This window comes from Ictidomys tridecemlineatus, chromosome 9, assembly GCF_052094955.1.
Source record: "Ictidomys tridecemlineatus isolate mIctTri1 chromosome 9, mIctTri1.hap1, whole genome shotgun sequence".
Lineage (NCBI taxonomy): Eukaryota > Metazoa > Chordata > Mammalia > Rodentia > Sciuridae > Ictidomys > Ictidomys tridecemlineatus.
Genome location: NC_135485.1, coordinates 67,853,646 through 67,872,846, shown reverse-complemented (window position 1 = coordinate 67,872,846; position 19,201 = coordinate 67,853,646). Strand labels below are relative to the sequence as shown.

Genomic DNA, 19,201 nt, shown 5'->3' with positions numbered 1-19,201 from the left:
CTGGGACACCACTTTCATCCACTCTCCATTAAAAGTTAGTTTATAAAAAAGTAATTCCTTTACACCCAACGTATATTTCACTTGGGCACTCATCAATGTCACCAACGCCATCCCCCACATAATCACCAAGTCCCTCATCATTAACCCTCATTATCTGCCCAGCTTCAGTAATAATTTACTATATAACTTCTTCCTCTCCTCCTCACCTCCACCAGGTCCTACTTCCACTCCCTCTCTACATCTATTAGAATCATCACATATTCTTACCTAGATAATTTTATACATTGCTTGATTTTCATGCTTCAGAGGTTTAACTGCACTGTTTCTAGAACTACCCATTTCATATAGTAGTAAAGTCACACCTTGTCCAGGAATGGTCCCTAACAAATCCGCAATGATGGCAATGACAGAGGGGCTGCCTTCTCAGTCTGGGCTGCTTAGACCCAGCAGCCATTTCTCTTGCACCCACACCCAGGGACACAGCCACTTTCTTCCCTTGGCAGCTGCTCTGCCCACTCTGCTCCCCTCTGACAGCCAAGTGGGATGCCCAGGTTTCAACACCTACTTCTGATAATGGCCAGGGCCTTTTGTGGTTTGCAGGCTTGACTATCAACCTCTACAAGGAAGCACTAGGTGTGAAAGCTTGGGGCACTTAGAATTCTCACAGCTGTGGTCTTTGGATTGGTAGCTTCTGTGCCCTACCACCTATCAGGCTTGGCTTAACAAGCCTTTCCCTTCCTTAAATAAATGTAATCTAAAGCAGTGATTCTAGACTCTCAGACCTTAGGAGCCAATAAAAGGAAGAGGATAAATGACTCCAGATAAGTTTTTTTTTTTTTTTAGCCTAGTAAAGGATATTAAAAACAAATAAAACCTTTGCATTTATATTTTTAAAAATCCATCCTTCAAACTATAATAAATTTATAGGGCTTGGGTTGTGGCTCAGAGGTAGAGCGCTTGCCTAGCATGTGTGAGGCACTGGGCTCCACCCTCAGCACCACATAAAATAAAAAATTAAAGATAGTGTGTCCACTTATAACTAAAAAATAAATATAAAAAAAATAAAAATAAATTTATCTGTATTAAAAATCTCACTATTCTTTCATACTCATTTTGCTATAGTGAAATTAAAATAAGTTACATTAAGGAGGTGGCACTGGGGAATAATAACTTAACTCAGCCCCACTTTCAGTCATAGCTAGAAGATATAATAACCTCTGCAGCTCAACTATACAGTTCTAAACTCATCCACAGCAATCCCCACTTTCCAAAATGCATGGAACAAATACTGTGCCTAAAAATAGAAGAAAGCTGGAGCCTGAAGCCCTGGGGTACCTGCAGTCCTCTGGGTCTAGCAACTAAGCCTGTTAGTAACAGCAGATTCTGAAGGAGACAGAGGCCACTTCATTTAGTCACTAATTACTGCTAGTAGTAAGAAAGCAAGAAGTATAGTTTAATACCTTCAAGAAATAAATTAGGCTATAATGCAGAATTAAAAATCTATAATATGAAATCTAAATATTTCAAATCCCAAATCATATATGTATTTGCTTGTCCTTAATAAAGAACAGCTGGGCAACAAGGCTAGCTCCTCATTAGTAAAACTAGGCCAGAAAGGTGGCAGAAAATCTCAAATTGTGCACATCCCCCAAAATTTATTACTAAAAGCTAAAGCTATTTAAGACTAAAATTTTAAAAGCCAAAGGCTTTCTTTCTGCCCCAGTTAATATATACATAACAGCTCAAAAACCATTCTTAAAAATACCCTTAGCATACTTTCATATGGTACATAAACCTGCAGTAGGAGATCTTAATACAAATATAAAGGTGGGTCATTTCCTCCCTTTACAAGGCATCAGTATTTTATGAATGTCATTACTTGAAAGTGGGGCGGGGGTGGGGGCAGAATCAAAGCAATGGATTGACATGAGAAAGCGCAATATCATATTAAAAACTTTTAATAAATGAAAGTATTTTACTTACGATGTTCCTTGCTGAGAATTAGGGTGAGTTTTTGAAGGTGCATCATATTGTTCTGTGGAGAGGGAGACATCATCAGAGCAGCACAGTGACACACAGTTATGAGATTAGTTGTAAATTCCCTTTTTGCCCCTTCCTCTCTTTCACCTATAAATTCCGTCCACTAGAGTACTATCCATGGCACTTAGTATAATTTCACCATTATAACATTTATGTTGCTTTTAGAGAGAAGGCTTGCGCAGACAGCAGGATGGGGGGAAAAAAACCAACTTAATAGAAGAAAAACACTCTGGAACGCAGTGTATGCATATCTTCCCATGTTGCCAGGAACTGTCCTGAGTGTGGGAGATTTTTCTGCTCCTGATGACAGCTGATTGAAGCCTATGGCAGCAGGGCTGCTCTCCACCCTCATGTAGCTTGATTCGCATATCTATCAGTGATTGGATAGCTTTCCTTTTAGAGCCTCCGTCCTTGCCTGATTAAGGTGCTCCCATTCCACCTGTCCCATTATTCACTCCTATGCCCCAACTCATTCACTCACCCTCTATTTATAGACTACCCACTAGACATCAATAGGTCTGAGGCATCTGGTCTAGTCCTCAGTGAGCTTACAGTTGACTTCAGGGCATGAAAAGATGGACAAATACCCACACTCTTAGGCAGTATGAGTTAAGTACACTAATCAGTTGCAAAAATTTACTGTCAATAGTCACTCTATTGATATTAACCAACCAAGAAAAATTAAAAGAAAGAATAAAATGGAGTGTGTACTAAGTCACAGGTGGGATGCTCACAGAATGATCACAGGAGGCCTTCAGGCAGAAGGGGTAAACATGTGTAAAGAAGTGGGAGGAGTTAAAACGATCCAGATTTGCAAATGGTAAGGCTGAGTATAGAATCTGTGGTGGACAGCACTAGAAGACAGGCAAGAGTCAGATTTCAGAGTGCTCTGCATGCCAGGATGGGGAGTTGTAGCTTTATTACTTGGGCAACAAGATGCCATCAATGATCTAAACAGGGATATGACACAGCAGTGCGTCAGAATGAGTAACCCTGCAGCGCTACCTGGTAAAGCTAGAAGGGAGAAGGAAGTGTCCAGTGTGGAGGCAACAAACCAGTTGGAAGGTAGCCGTTATTTGTCTAGACATGAGGTAACAGGAAGCAGAAACAAAACTGAAGTGGAAAAGAAAAATGGGTTCCTTTTAGTCAGGGGTGAGTGATTCTTCCCAAGAATGCCTTAGAGAGACCTTTCTATATTTGCACTTAATCACTTCATCCTCCGGGTGGCAGCAGCTCTTATGTGGTATTTTCAAATTGTCTTCCCTTCTGTCTAGACAGCTTGGATCAGGAATACAAATCAGAGGGATGAAAATCACTCTTCAGGCCATTCACCCAGACTCCCACATAGTCACCCTGACTGCAATCCATGCATCACAGGTTCTAGGCAGCCTTAAGCAGCCATGTTTGCAAATACAGTCATAAACAGTGGGACAAACATATAAACTTCCTATATTGTTCCCCCTTACCATGTACCAATACCATAAAATCATTGTTGAAGAAACCTGAATTCAGTCTTGGCTTCCTTTAAGAAATATAATATGTATTTTCTACTCTTCATTTTAATACACACCTCATCCCCTCTTCATCCAACAAACAAGATACCATTTTTCCAGACCACAGAGGCCACATTCTCAAAAAGATAAACAAACCCCCAGAATACCAAGAGGCAAAGTGGGAAACCCCATGAAAGATCTGGCACAAGCAGCTGGTGAGTCAATACCTAGAGGAGACCCTTCAGTGCCTGCCAACCTCTCATCAGAATAACAAGGGATCAGCCCATACCACTGCCCTGACTGAAAAGGTGATTCATCCCTGATCAAGAAAGTGCTTACAAGTATTTTCAAACAATTCAATGGATTTAAGGTTCTTTCTAAAGCAAGACTCAGCAAGCACACAGGCCATGAGCAACCAACCCAGTAGGGGGCATATAATGTGCATGAGCAGTCCTAGCAGATGGAGGGGAAGCAAGAGGTAAAGAGGCACATAGCAACCCTATGCACAGTTGGGTTGGCATTCCACCTTCAGACCTATGCCATTGCACTGGGCATCTATCCTTAGAGTGGCTGCCAAAATGCTGAGAAAAAAAGACATCCCAATTTTCCCAAGCAGCCATAAAGTTTAGCTAATTTTACCTTGCTATTTATACAATAATATTGAGGTAAGAGAGTCAGCTTTATTTCCCCACATTTGGGGGAAATTTTATAGGTTCTTTTGTGAGATCTTATTCCATATCTCTAGAGCAGAGAACAACAATCCTTTCAAAAGTCAGATAATAAATATAGTATTTTAGGTGCTATGCCTTGTAGAATAATTAAGTGGGAAGGGATATGGCCCAATAAAACTTTGTTTACAAAAAATAACTGCAGGGCAGATCTGACTCACAAGCTTAGTTTGTTCATTCTTGTTCAGAGGAAGGTTATTCTGTTTCTTGCTTTCCTAATCCTTTTTTTTCCCCCTCCTCATATCCTTGCAACTCAAACAATAAAATCATGAAGGAAAAAAATATAAGAGCCAGAAAAGAAAGAAACAAGGAGACGTGAAGAAAGAATCGCCACTATAGACATCCATGAGCTCCCTTCCTTCAACAGGCACACCCGTCTCCTACACCCCACATGTGGCCCCTTGGTCCTCTGAAGACCAGCACCCCACCCCATTAGCAACGACCACATCTTGCAGCCCGTTGTCTTCACCTGTGCAAGTGTCTTACTGCCTTTACAATATTCTGATGAACTAAAGGACTGCAAATATCCTAGTCATCTTTGTAAGGCTAGACATGCCTTGTGTATGCTCAGGACACCAAGAATTTGATGTGAGGGGTTACTGTAGACCAAAAAAAAAAACCCTGGACTATTTAGTTTCCTTCTTTTTCCTACTAAGTTATCAAGTATTTACAATCCATAAAAAAGGGGACCAAGAAAAAAATTTCATGACCAAAAGACACACAAGGGATAGAAAAGTTAGTTGTATGCTACTAACTCTTCCAAAAATCTCTTATGTTAAAAACACAAAAATCACACAAAATATCCTAGCCTATTCTTGAATACAATTCCTGAGTTACAATACTTTGAGTGTCATGTTCAAGACAATTTTCATGTGTCCTATAATACCAAATTATATTTGTTTAGTATTTTACTATAACATCTTCATTAACTCTTTGCAATAATCTAAAATTCCACCTAAAGCCCAGCTTAATGTTTGCTCTCCTTTCATATTCTTTCCATATTAGAAGACCTTATTTCTGCTGGGGTATATGTTACTAATGGTTTCATATTAAATGAACAAAATTCTGTCCTGTTCTCCAATGCAGTAAACAATTTCACACATTTACTTACTTTGGTTTTGGGTTGCAGAACTGATATGCTGAGAATCCTAAAAACAAAACAAAACACTACTTATTAAAATATTAAGGTTGCTTATAAATCTAAGAATAAAACCATATAGATTTCAAAACTGAAAAGATAGTCAACTTTCAAATATTTGGAAAAATGCAAAGAATAGTGCAGAGGATATCCATACTACCCACCACATATATTCTATAATTAATATTTCACTATAACCCCTACAGCTATCTATCCCTCTCCTTAATCAATCTTATTTTTTATGCATAGGTTGCAAACACTGATTAATCTGTTTTATATAAAATAGCTCCTAATGCTTTTCTTTCCTTGAGTTTATTTTTCTTTTGACATTGAGCAAAGATATTTTTACAGAGCTTAGAGCTTTATTTTAAAAGCAGTAATAATGAATCATCTTTTTTATAAAAGAATCATCATAAATAGGTAATATCTAACTTGTGGTAAATTTGGGTTTGTGTACATAATAAATTCTTTTGAAAAAAGTACCATAGGAAGGAACAGCTGTAAATACATGCATAGTAGGCTGGGAAGAACACAGTTCTGAAGGTGCTACAGCTATAGCCGGAAGGTCATTCACATGTAGAAGCCCAAATCAGGAAAGATGGCTGTGTATAATACACTGTTCAAATAATATAATGGAAAAATGTGAGCTGTCAGTTCATTTGCCTATTTTGAAAACCAGCATGAGTGTAGCTGATCATATTAAACATTTAAGAAAATTTAGGAAGTATGAGACATGTAAGATGTGTTCACGTATTTATATCTCTAAGTCTGAACTAGGAATCAGATTGTCTACTCAATTTCCATCTCCATAGGAAGAGAATGTATTGAAAAGTCCAAAGTGCTAGATAAGCTGTATACATAAGCCATAAAGCCCTATGCAAATATACGATGTTCCTCCTAACATAAGTTGAGGATAAAGTGTTTGAGAGCATAAGGAAGCACTGCAGGGCCAGATATACTGTGATTTTTAACCTAATCTCCAAAGACTTCAACAAATAATACTTCAGAGACATGCCTTGCAGCAATACCTCGCACTTTTCACTGGTGTGGACACCATGCCTGTGTACTTTAAGGAATTACCTTTGTAGGGAAAGGAAACTTGGATGGCTCAGCTGTACTAGGCGTATGTATTGCTGTCAAAGGAGGAGGCCATGAATGGGTCATTTCCTGGAAAGTTTGGAAAGGGAAGAAATGGTAAGTTACAAATAGAACATTCATTTCTACATAAGTTAAATTTTAACTTAATACACAGTGGATTTATGGTAAGTGAAAAGTACATTTGGAGAGGGGAGCGGGTACTGGGGATGAAACCCAGAGGTGTTTTACCACTGAGCTACATCCCCAGACTTTTTTTATTTTGAAACAGAGTCTCACTAAGTTGCTTAGGGCCTCACTAACGTGCTGAGACTGGCCTCGAACTTGCGATCTTCCTGGCTCAGCCTCTGAGTTGCTGATATTGCAAAATGTGTACCACCACACCCTGCTGAAAAGTTCAATCTTGAAAAAGTCATTTACTTTTTTTGAAAACCATTTAAACTGGTTATGTGGAAAAGCTGAAGAACTCCAACTTATAAAACTGAAAAAAAAATCAACTTTGAAAAACAAGTATGTAGATGAATGGAATCAATCCTCTGAATATTGTAATGCACACAAACTGTAACAGGTGCTGGCAGAGTTTATGTAACCGTGAGGATGTTAACAGCAGACTGTGCTGGGCAAACATCTCCACTCTGCTTTCTTTCTCCCTCAACTTCTTTACTGCATTTCCTGGAATTACTGAAGTTCAAAGGAAGAACTTTCCTGTTTGACTTAAGCAAACAAGTAATTCAGGTCACTTGATCCACTTAGAGTTTTAGTAGATTTGACCCTTCCCCGATACACACTATAGCACATAAGAACTTTTTGGAGAAAAGGGCCTTTAAAAATCACCTTCATTTTCCATTAAGAAAAGTGTAATTTTTTTTCTCCTGAATTTCTTGGATGAAGGCAATATTTCTAAAGCTTACAAACCAATATATTTATATTGACATAAATTCTCCTAGGCATATTTGTGAACTTGATTTTGCTTTGCTAACAAACTGGTAGAAAACAGTTATGTCAGATAAAGGGCATGTCTAATCACAAACATACATGGGTGAGCATGTGCACACACACAATTTTTGAAAGGGCTAAAATGGCATTGGAGATCATTAATTCCAACTCCAGCATTTTAAGATGAGAAAACTGAGGTCCAAAATGATTGGGCCAAAACCTCACAGGAAAGCTGAAGGCTGCAGAGCACAGTTTGTAGGCCTCTCTTTCTTACCACATATATTGCAATTGCTGGACAAACTAGCTTAACAATCAACAGGCAACTCTCCACCAGCAAGCTGGTGAGCCAGGGGAGCTGTGGTATCTGATTATGCATCATAACACTCCATTCTTTTCAAATGCTAGCTAACTTCTCTATTTGCACTGATATGCCATCTGATCTTTGCCACAATGGGAGGTGGAGTTTAAGAAAGTACTTTCACCTTCTGCACTTCTTTCCCTGCCTTTCCCCACCACCACTCTGGGTTGCTTATAGCCCCAGGACAGACTAGAGAGACCTTGTGCAGTGATTGAGCAGCATAACTCATGCTGGCTCTGAATAATTTTTGTGGAAAGTGAAATCATGCTCTTATCTGCTGACTGGCCATCTGCTTTGTTCAGTACACAACAGGCGTTCTGTACTAAAACATACTGGAAAGAGTAACAGCTCTGCAGCCAGGGACCTCAAATGGAATTGTAACTCTAACCCAAATCTGCCGTGTCAGCCTGGCAAAGTTGCCTGAATTCTGGGCTCCAGTGCTCAGTAAAGGGTGGACTAGAACGACTTATTTTTTAAAGTATAATAAGGACAGTTTAACTACAGTGCTTGGATATATGACGTACAGAAGGCAGTTAATCAATGAAAAGCATTACAACTTTAATTAAAAGTCCAGTTTTAAAAGAATTTCAATATTGCACCAAGGAGAGATACCTACTGTTTTATTCGTTTGGCAATAGTTTAGGGCATGGAATCACTATAATGCTATAATACAAAACCATGTAATGATTAGTTGAGGAGACATCTGAAAGCATCACCCTTATGTTTTATAAGAGTTTCTTTAGAATCCTGATGTTATCTATGACTTTTAGTCATCAATTATTCCCCAACAATATCCATTGTTGCTCTCAATGCCTAAGGCTGTCCCAGCTATTAAATCAGGCAGTTGGAAAGTACATAAATTCTTTCAGACCCTAAGTGGTTCCCTGGTAGTCTGAAAGAATTTATATACTTCCCTAAATACCTAACTTGCCAAAGGGACTTAGGCATGAGGAGAATTGGGGCCATTACTAGGGAGAGGAAGCTGTCCAGAAAGAACCATGAGACTGAGACTTTGTTCCCTACTTAGTAACAACTTATCACAAAGACTGAGCCAAGGCAGGTGGCACCTTCAAGGCTCAAAGCTGCATCTCTTCTCCTTGCTATTTACTCTCACACTGTCTCGTTCTAGTTGTTCCTCTCATACACCAACTTCTCCCATCCCAAGGCTTCCCCTCCCCCTCAAGGCCACTGTTCGCTGGCCTCTCATATCTCTCACAGCCCCATCACTGTATTATATGTTTTCCTTTCTCACCATGCCTCCAGGAGATCAAGGACTCCATTTGCTGTGGCATCCCAGTGCCTACAAGAGTATCTGGAGGTTTCACAGATATTTGTTGAATGAATGATAAATAATAATGCTACCATGCATTACGCCAGCTTCACTGGCATGTTGAGCAGATATGGAGACCAAACTACTCTAAGTAGAAAGCAACAGCATTTTCCATATGCCTGCTGAGGGCACGCTGTCCTTTCTGGCCATAGCACATGGACCACCTCCTGGTTACTAGCAGTCTGTCTGCTATCTGCCTACCCTATCAACTTGTAGAAGTGACAGGCCACTTCCCCTTCATTAGAATACTTCCACTCTAAATGTTGCCCTCAGAGAACCAAACAACATCTTCTGTGCTTGACCTTTGCTGTTAACGAAGTATTTGCTGCCTCTAGCACCCATCAGAAAGATCTGCGATTGGATTCCTGACAGTCTTAATAAATTGCTGGTACAAGATAAGAATAGGAAGCTTGAGGCAGGGCATAGTGTCTGGTTCTGCATCAGAGAGAGCTGGTGTGGATCCTAGAGATCATCTGCTAGTCATGAGTGTTCATTGTACCTTGAAGAAACTAAAACCCAGCTAGATGTAGGACTTCAATGAGGTTGCAGACATAGGAGGGAACAAATTCACAGCCTCCCCTGTGAAAATTTTGGTCCAAACCTTCTCAGACCTGGCATCGTGTTATTTGCTTTCTCCACTTACAATTGCCAAATGAACACACATACCTTCACTGGAATAAACCACTTACTCTCAAGTGCTTCCAGCTAGGCAAGAACTCATTAAAGTGACGTTGGATAAGAGGGGAGGGAGAGTAGATGGGTTTACTAAATTAAAAATACTTGTCTAATGCTATCATTCCTAAAGAAAAGATGTGATCTGTCTCCCATTAACGAAACATCAAAACCTTCGAGAAGCACGGAAACATTTAAATATGCAGATGATAAACCTGTATTGTTGCAGCTGCTTTTTATACTTCAGTCATTTATTCTTTTTATGACTCACTATAGGAAAGAATTTCAGAAAAAGGGGAGGGAATAGATGATACAAAAACCTGATCAAAGGTAATTTGCTTAATAATCTTACGTGCTGATTGTCAAAATTTTCTAATCCTTAGCAGCTCAAAGTGGATTACTTAAGAGGTAAATTTCACAGAAAACTAACTATATAAGAAGGGACAAAAGATTGTAAAACAAAAGTGATAAAAGTGTTTTCCAATGATCTATTTCACAGGTGACAAAGTAACCAATAGAGTAATCAATATGTTTATTTGCTGGCTGCAGTCACCACCATCAATTAATGAAAAATTAAAGAGATTGGATAGATTTATATTGAGGGGGCAATGAATATTAGAGACTAAAATAGGCAAATATGTCATATCTGTCTTCTAATTTGAAAAAAATTAGAAACTTTATAATGATAAAGAATTATGTCATTTTTACTGATACTTAGAAACCATAAAAGATATACACAAAACTGTTACTACAATGTAACTATATTTGAGTGTTAAAATTCATTTCTAGATTTTCTAGAAATTAAAGTCAAAATAGGTAACATGATAGTTTATGTAGCTCTTCTAAGATAAAAAGAAAGCATGTCAATTCAAGAAGGATGTATTTTTATTTCCTAGAGTTGAATTCTAGAAAGAATTTGTCATGCTTGTACAAGGAAAACTGAACAAGTGGATAATATATTCAAAGACTCATTTGTAGAAGCAGCACAAATGTTTGGAACAGTCTCAATAAATGAGCAAAAAATTAAAATTAAAAAACCTCTAAGGTAAAACTAAAGATGTTTATTTATTTCCCCTTTTTTGTTTGTTTTGGGGAGTGAAGGGCCTTTAAAATTTCAATGACTCATTCAAAAAAAGGCTGGAGAGGGGCTGGGGATATAACTCAGTTGGTAGCGTGCTTGCCTTGCATGTATAAGGCCCTGGGGTTCCATCCCTAGCACCACCACCACAACAAAAACGGCCAGACATACCAGGTGTCACTAGACCCCAAGATATACAGATCCCACATTGTTTGACTCCTGCTGCCTCCCAGGTGACATCAACCCAGGGGTTTCCTCTCTGAGCTATGACCTGTTCTTCATGGATAACCAGAAAAATGTGAACACTACCATAAAACTCTGGCCCCAATACCCTGCAGTTTGTAAACGTCATTTTAATTAATAAAATCTGTTAGAGAATTCCTAAGTCTCCCTTTGTTACTCTTCTGGTTTATTTGGCGGTTGGAGGCACAAAGGGGAAAAACCTGTTGAAAGAGGGTTGGAAATGGTAGCTGTCCATTAAAGCAATACATGCCTGCTTGCTTACATGTCTCTTCAAATGACAAAAATCAGCTCACCTTTAGAATTTCTTCAACACAATGGACTTCATTGGAGTATGTCTGCTAAAAGTGAAAAGAAGGAAAAGATGAGTAAACAAACAACAGCTAGGAGTGATGATAATGATTGACACTGGTGTCCACAGTAGCACCCAAAGGCTAGCTCACCTCCAGGTCCACATTTCACTAAGAACTTTGCATTCTGGATGAATAAGACCAAAGAGATTCATCTAGCTTGATCTTAGGGAAATGCACAAGGAAACAGTGAGCAGAGACCTCGGCAGACAACTGTGACCCTCAGGTCAAAATTTAATCAATGGAAAAATTGTATATTAAAGAAATAGTACCTAAGTACCTTTAGATGTATAACACATACAGCAGAAATGGAGACAAAATGATTAAAACAGGTTAACTCCAGCTCAAGTTAAATGAATACAAAAATGGCAATCATCTGAACTCCTTAGTAGTTCAATCGAGAATACCCCTTTATTGCCACACACAGTCGTGGACACCTGTAATCCCAGCAACCCAGGAGGCTGAGGTAAAAGGATTGCAACTTTGAGGCCAGCCTCAGCAACTTAATGAGACCCTATCTCAAAATAAGAACTTTTAGGACTGAGGATGTAGCTCAGGGGTAAAACAGCTCTGGGTGCAACCCACAGTACCAAAAAATAATAAAAAAAAAAAAAAAGAAGAAGAAACTCTTTATTAGTATTGTTTTTTAATATCCGAACCTACCAAAATTTATTTTAAAGTTAAAAATGTCTCTCACCCTAGTCAGCATTATCACCTTACACACACACACACACACACACACACACACACGCATACAAAATTTTCCCAGGAAGCAAACGTATAGGGAAAGGAAAAGACAAGACAAAAAGCAACATTCATACTGTCATGTAGTTGAATTTAATGGACATGTCAAAATTCAACTTCAATTTGATCTGCCTAGGTGTGTGTTTAAAACATTTAAGTTTCCTGGAAATAGCTTTATTCAAATTTTCATACTCTGTTATTGTTGAGGTAGGGCTACGAAGTTTGGAGGTTTAACAAAAAGAATTGAGGGTATCCCTAAAACCTGCACCCACTCAGACATTCTGCATGTGAACAACTAGATCTGCTTTTTGGTTTTCAGAACCATTAAAAGATATCTAATAACTGGACCCAACATTACTGCTCTGTTTTAGCAAAGGTAGAGAAATGAGTGCTGTTTTCATCCAAGGGTAAAACACAACAATATACGTGGTTTTAACATATTATAAGAAAAAATAACAAAACATATTGAGATAACTTGACAGAACAGAGTGTATTATTATATTAACTCTGCTCAAATAGTCCCCTCATTCTACCTATCACTGGAATGAAAATGGTAATCCAATTATAATATGTGGCAATCAATGAAAATAATGAATATACTGAATAGAGGCAAAAATAAGATAAAAATTTATCCACTGTTTCCAAAAGAATGAATGAGAAAACTATACCTTCAAGACACTGAAAAAACTTTTTATCTGATCTTCCTAATAACTCAACTTTTAACCAAGGTTTCATATCGCCAAAGACACATTAAAAAAAAAAAAACACACTTATTCCATAGGATGAATCAGGACTGAGGGAATTTTCTTAGAGCTTATCTACAGATAAGCAACATTGACCTTGGGTTCAAGTTAGTTGGTTAAATTACTATGAATTTTCCTAGGAGTCTCATTATGGGAGTAGAAGTGTTTAAAAAGTGGAGCAAGGGTTCTGTTTCAACCACATAAGGCAGTATCATATTTTTAAAAGTCCCAGCCAGAAGAATAGATGAACTCTAGATAGGGCAAAGGGGTGGGAGGGGAAGGGAGGGGGCATGGGGTTAGAAATGATGGTGGAATGTGATGGACATCATTATCCAAACTACATGTATGAAGACAAATGGTGTGAATATACTTTGTATACAAGCAGAAATATAAAGAATTATGCTCTATATATGTAATATGAATTGTAATACATTCCATTGTCATATATAACAAATCAGAATAAAAATAAATTAATTAATTTTTTAAAAAGTCCCAGCCAGATGTGATGGCACACACCTGTGATCCCAGCTATTCGGGAGGTGGGAGGATAACCCATTCAAGGCCAGCCTGATTAACTTAGAAAAAAAACAGTCAAAATAAATTTTTGAAAGGTCTGTAGCTCAGAGTGCTTGCCTAGCATAAAATGAGGTCCTGAATTCAATCTGCAGTACTGAAAAACAAACCACAATAACAACACCAACCAAAAAAAAAAAAACCCTAAACAATGCTGTTTATAATACAAATAATTAAAAATGATCAAATGCCCAACAACAGGAGTACAGCTAAAATACATGCCTGCATATAACAATTATGTTATGCAGACTTAGTATGCGATTTTATGGGAAGGTGCTCAAGATAATATACTTTGAACTTTTTTCCTTAGAAATGATTTTGTTTAGGAAAAACTGCTAAAATGCTAACAGGAATTCGATAAGCCCAGATTCCCAAATATTAACATTTGCTTTATATTTTTCTCTACCCATCTTCACATCCATATACACTGAGCCCTCTCCGAGATTAAGTTAGTTACGACCCCTTTACTCTTAAATACTTCTATGCTCATCAAGCCACTTTTTAAGCCTGTAGTTAAAAGAGGGCAGTTACAAGTCTATACAGTACGAGTCCATTTTACCTTCCATTTGTCTGAAATTCACATCTCCATTTTTCTCCCCATCCAAATCAGAGGCAGTTAAACTACAGAATAGGTCTGTCAGGTGTGACTACAGAGAAAGATATATAAGGACAAACTGTCCTTTTAAGAACAACTTGGTATTTCCAAGTTGGCCACTGGAAGGGGAAGTCCCAAGAGGGAAGGAGAGGTTGTTAGAATAACCATGGCATGCTAATCCCATTCTTAAAATCCACATTCCTCATAGGGTTTTTACCTCAATACTGTCACTCCTACAAAGCAGAACCAGGCTCTCCCTTTAACACTGTGACCAAAGAATAAAAAATATAATTGGTCTTGCCAAGTCTCTCTGCATCACAGCTGAATTCAAGAGATGATTTAAAGAAACATCTATAACAGCTGTATGGATCAGGAATCTAGTTACCAGGTCCTTTCTGTCTAGTTCTCCCCCAATGGTATAGACACCAACTCTATTATGACCACAAATTTCATTGCTGTCTCCCACCCTCAATATCTAGGTGGGAGATATGTAGGCCAGGTGGGCTCCCCCCTCTGCCTGTTTGTGGTCACTTCACATATCTGGTTTCCTGTATAGAGACTAACCGCCCAGCAGAGATCTCAATTCCCCAATGGGGTATGGGTTTAACACAGGAACCATAATTCTTCTCAATTTTTAAAAATTATATTCATTCACTAATTCATTTATACTGGCAATTGAACCCTGGGGTACTTTACCACCAAGATACATCCCCAGTCCTAAAAGTTTTTATTTTGAGATAGGGGCTCATTAAGTGGCTGAGGGTCTCGTGGAGCAGTTATTTACTGAATGCATATTGCATTAAACTCTGTACGTAAATTAATTCTTCAATCCAGTTATAAAGTCAATTATTAGCTTAGCAGGGAGGAGAGCTACGACACTAAATGTGCCCATCAACTGTAAGATACATCCCTATTACAGAAGCTTTAGAATGAAATAAAAATGTCTCAGGAATGCTGTAAAAGGCCCAATCTAATTCTCAGATCAACCTTTGTGATACATATTATCTCAGTTTTTAAAACAAGGAGATTGGAATTGCAAGTCTAAGGTAACACAAAAGTTCTGAAGTGGCTAAGCCTTATCCCATCAAACTGACTTTCCAAAAAGCCCAACATTTATGCAGGAGACTAACATATTAGTTTCTTAGGAGGTGGTGTGATTCCAGTCCTCCTATGCATGACCAAAGCCCTATTTCAAAGAGCAACATCTTTCATCTGTTCCTACAAAGAAGCATTTTGGTATTCACATTTGACTACCTGTTACCCCCACAAGTGCTTCAGACCAGAAAACGCAGAAAGCTCGCCTGGGTCTGATTTCTTGCTTCTCTTGGAATGATACTGTGAAACCATAAGGAAATGCAATGATACTAAAATAAAATATGTTGGTAAATGTCTTCTAAGCATGATACAGTGTGTTTATAATAAGCTTAAAAGACCTGGATGGAAAAAATACATCTTACTACTGAGACAGGGAGGTTCTTGGCAATATTATATTTTAAGTCTCTCAAGTTTCAACAGAGCAGCATTTTTATAACAATACTATTCTCAAAAAGGCTTAGTTATCACTAACCAGGAAATATAGCAAGCAGCAGGCAGAAGAAGGAAGCCAAAAGAGCTTAGATCCCAGATCTGGCTCTGCTGCAGACTCACTCTGCAATACTGGATAAGATTCAACCTCTTTGGGAGCATTTCCTCATTGTGATAAGGGATAATAACACCAAACCTAACCACTTCACAGGGTTGGTGTGAAGGTCAAATGTGAAAACATGGAACTTTAAAAACTGTCAAAAGTATCTGTATCTATGGAATAATACACAGTGCCAACATTAATCATCAAAACATTCTTCAACAGTGTCACAGCTTTTAAAACCAAACCTCAATAGTTTCACTATTTGAAGTTTAACTTAAAAAATTAACATACATGCCTATTTTTCTTCAAATGTGTCACTCATGCATTGCTGTTCCGTTTTTTTATATCTATTTGCTGCTTATCTAGCCCCAAATGCCTGCAACCCTCCCACTGAGCCTTCGGTTTGCAGGTGAAAAACTATCCTTTGGAAAACACTCCCTTACCCCTCAGCTGTCCAGGTATTCTGATGTTCAGAATGCTGTACTCTGTCATTGTATCATCTCTGCTGCTTCTAGGTTACAAGTTCCATGACAGCAGGGGACAGGCTGACCTCACTGACTCATCAGTCACATGCTGCCTGCCTCACAGATGCCACAAAAAGCATTTGCTGGTAGGTTTTCACCCTCAGAACTCAGAATTCGAAAATAAGTTTCTAACATCTAGGGCTTTAAAACTTAGTAAATGCTGCAGGTGTTGGAATTATAAATGATTATCTTAACAGAATAAATGGAAATAAACATAACAGGGATAAAAGGAAATTACTTTGAATTGTCTTCACCTCAAGAATATTTAAATTACACCAAGAAACTCTTTTTCCCAGATCAGACTGGCAAGCAACCAAAAGATTGACAATACTGTACCTATGAGAGAGATGTGGGGAAATAGGCACTTGAACACTGGGACTGGTGGGAGGGCAAAGTGGTATGAACTCCAAAGACACCAGTTTGGCAGTAGCTACCAAGTTCTAATTACATATTCTCTTTGACTTACTCTGCTGACTTCTATACATAGTACAACACATAATTTCAACTTGCAAAGAATAAGACACTAGAAACAATCTAAATGTCTATCTGTAGGTAACTAAAAAACTATGGCACACACCACTTTCAAAGAAATACTATGCATCTATGACAAACAATGAAGAGGCTCTTTGCATACTGATTTAAGGGGGTAATCTCTAACCGATATTGTTAAGCAGGAAAAAAAAACAAATAAGGGTCATTATATGCCAGCATTTGTATAAATGAAAAAGTGTCAGTGAGATAAGAACAATGTATGCAGAATGGCTGATTATGTATAAAATACCATTGAGAATAATGCACAAGAAATTCATAACATCAATTTCTTCTAGAAAGAAAAAAAGGGTGGCTGAGGAATGGAGTAAGAGGAAGATTTCCACTACATATCCATTAAAATGTATTAGTTATTCATAAATAAAAACACAAATATTAGCTTGAAATAGAGATGAAAAATATTTTCCTCAAAGGACAGTTGCATATCCTCAGCTACTTCTGTAGCTACTCAATCTCCCCAGCTCACTCCTCTGTGCTCTGGGCTTGTCCCATCTAATACCTTCCACCCAGAATTGCCGGTTACATATTCACAGGCAGCCTTACCCAGTAGACTTGATTTGCAGTCAATGCCTGGCCCTAAGCTTGCTTGCTAAATCACTCTTGCTCCCCAAATTAGACTACCAACAAGGAGAGCACGTTTTGGTTCTCCTTTTTTTTTTTTTTTTAAAATCAAACTTAAATACTCCAGACATATCTGAAACACACAAAGCCTTGTAGTATTGTTAAGAGGAAGAAATAAAATTAAGGCATGTTAAAGTTAGTGTTATGCAAATAAATTCATGAGTTTACATGGAGATACTATAATCATCATTTCTAAGAGACAGATTAGAGGGAGAGACCAAAAATCTTGGCTGAGCAAGGTTTGACATAAAATTAATTGTATTCTGCGAATATGCAATAAATTCCCTGAACATTAAGCCTGTTCCAAGAACATGCTCCTAAGTGCTGGGTGTGCCTACTTCGGCTGGAACAGGTATAAAAGGACTAGCAGTACTGCTTCTTCAGAAGCAACATGCCCTTTGGGCAACTGTGTAAATGCCTTACCTCCACACCCAGAATTTTAGGATAAGAGTTTTTAAGATCCCTGGACAGATATACAGGCATGCTTATAGACCAAATTAAAACAAGAACAACAACAACAACTGTGCTACAGACTATTAATATAGAAGGAGGGATATTAAACTAGAAAACAAGGAATAAGTCACCTTAGACTGTGTTGTCATTTAAATTGTTAAATCAATTTTATTTTTTCCTTTTCTAGTGCATTATAATTATACACGATGGTGGAATCCATTATTATATGCAAAAGTAAATTGAACTATTAAATTCGCCCTTAAAATTATTAATCTCACTTTATCCCTCCCCAGATATAACTAAGACTAGCTTCCTAAAGGCAGAAGCTGGGATTTTAGTCAGCTCCATATTCTCCAAGGCTTAGCATAATTCTTGACTAATGTAGATAAACAATTAATATCTGGGAAGTGAATGAACTCGATTTTTGTCATCTCATCTCATTACAAATGAAATTCAGAAACATAAGCCAACCAAAAAGGAATTACAGAGCTACCTTATAGTGAACTCTCAATTTTTTCCTGGGAAGCAGTATATGTGTACTCATATTTGCAGCTTCAGAGAACAAAGGTATTTTTTAAGATACAGAAATCGTCAATTTAAAAAGAAAGTAATATCTTTTAATTACAATTCATCAATTACCACCACTATTGCAATCAGATGTTTTCACTTACAGTAGTTGCCCAAATGTAGTTTAAGGATGTAAATTTCTCATAAAGCAAAGTTTCACATGTAAGAGTAACAGCAGATCTCTGGTTGGGAAAATCAAGCAGTATACTTAGGTGGGGTGAAGGAAGGGTGTGTCTCTCCCTGAGACAGGAGATAAAGAAATACTCTAAGATAAACACTAAGAAAGAATACTGGAAGTTTCAAAGATGTACTAGCACCCCAATTAATTTAATAAGTGAGAGCCTATAGCCCCAATTTTTTAAAGTATAGGTAAAATGCTATTTTATAAGCAAACTACAATATTTCCTTATCTTTCACCAACTGAGGTAAAAATAGGCTCAAAATGGAAAAGAAAAAAAAAACCTAAAATGTTACTGAAACTTACAAAACCTTATAGAAAGAAGTCTTTTGAAGTATTAGTCTTTCAAGATCAATATGATGGCTGAGTGCAGTGGCACACAACTATAATTCCAGCTACTGGGAAGGCTGATGAAGGAGGATCTCAAATTCAAGGAGAAACCTCTACAACTTAGTGAGACTTGTCTCAACATTAAAAAATAAGAAGGGCTGGGGACATAGCTCAGTAGTAGAAGCACCCCTGGGTTCAATCTTCAGTACTTGAGGGGAGAAGGGGAGTCAATATGAATA

At 37.9% G+C, this 19,201-nt stretch overlaps 1 protein-coding gene across 4 annotated transcripts in view; it reads right to left on the bottom strand.

Annotated features, from left to right (window-relative positions):
- Aff1 (ALF transcription elongation factor 1) overlaps positions 1-19,201 on the bottom strand; it is a 188,850-nt gene that overhangs the window by 43,460 nt on the left and 126,189 nt on the right. For 3 of the 4 annotated variants that reach the window (XM_005341933.5, XM_021721199.3, XM_021721198.2), the window contains 4 exons: positions 11,405-11,449; positions 6,480-6,566; positions 5,373-5,409; positions 1,984-2,035 (listed from right to left, as the gene is read on the bottom strand). In XM_005341933.5, coding sequence (XP_005341990.1) covers positions 1,984-2,035; positions 5,373-5,409; positions 6,480-6,566; positions 11,405-11,449 — 221 coding nt within the window. The remainder of the gene's footprint in view (positions 1-1,983; positions 2,036-5,372; positions 5,410-6,479; positions 6,567-11,404; positions 11,450-19,201) is intronic. The other variant, XM_021721197.3, reaches the window with a different exon arrangement.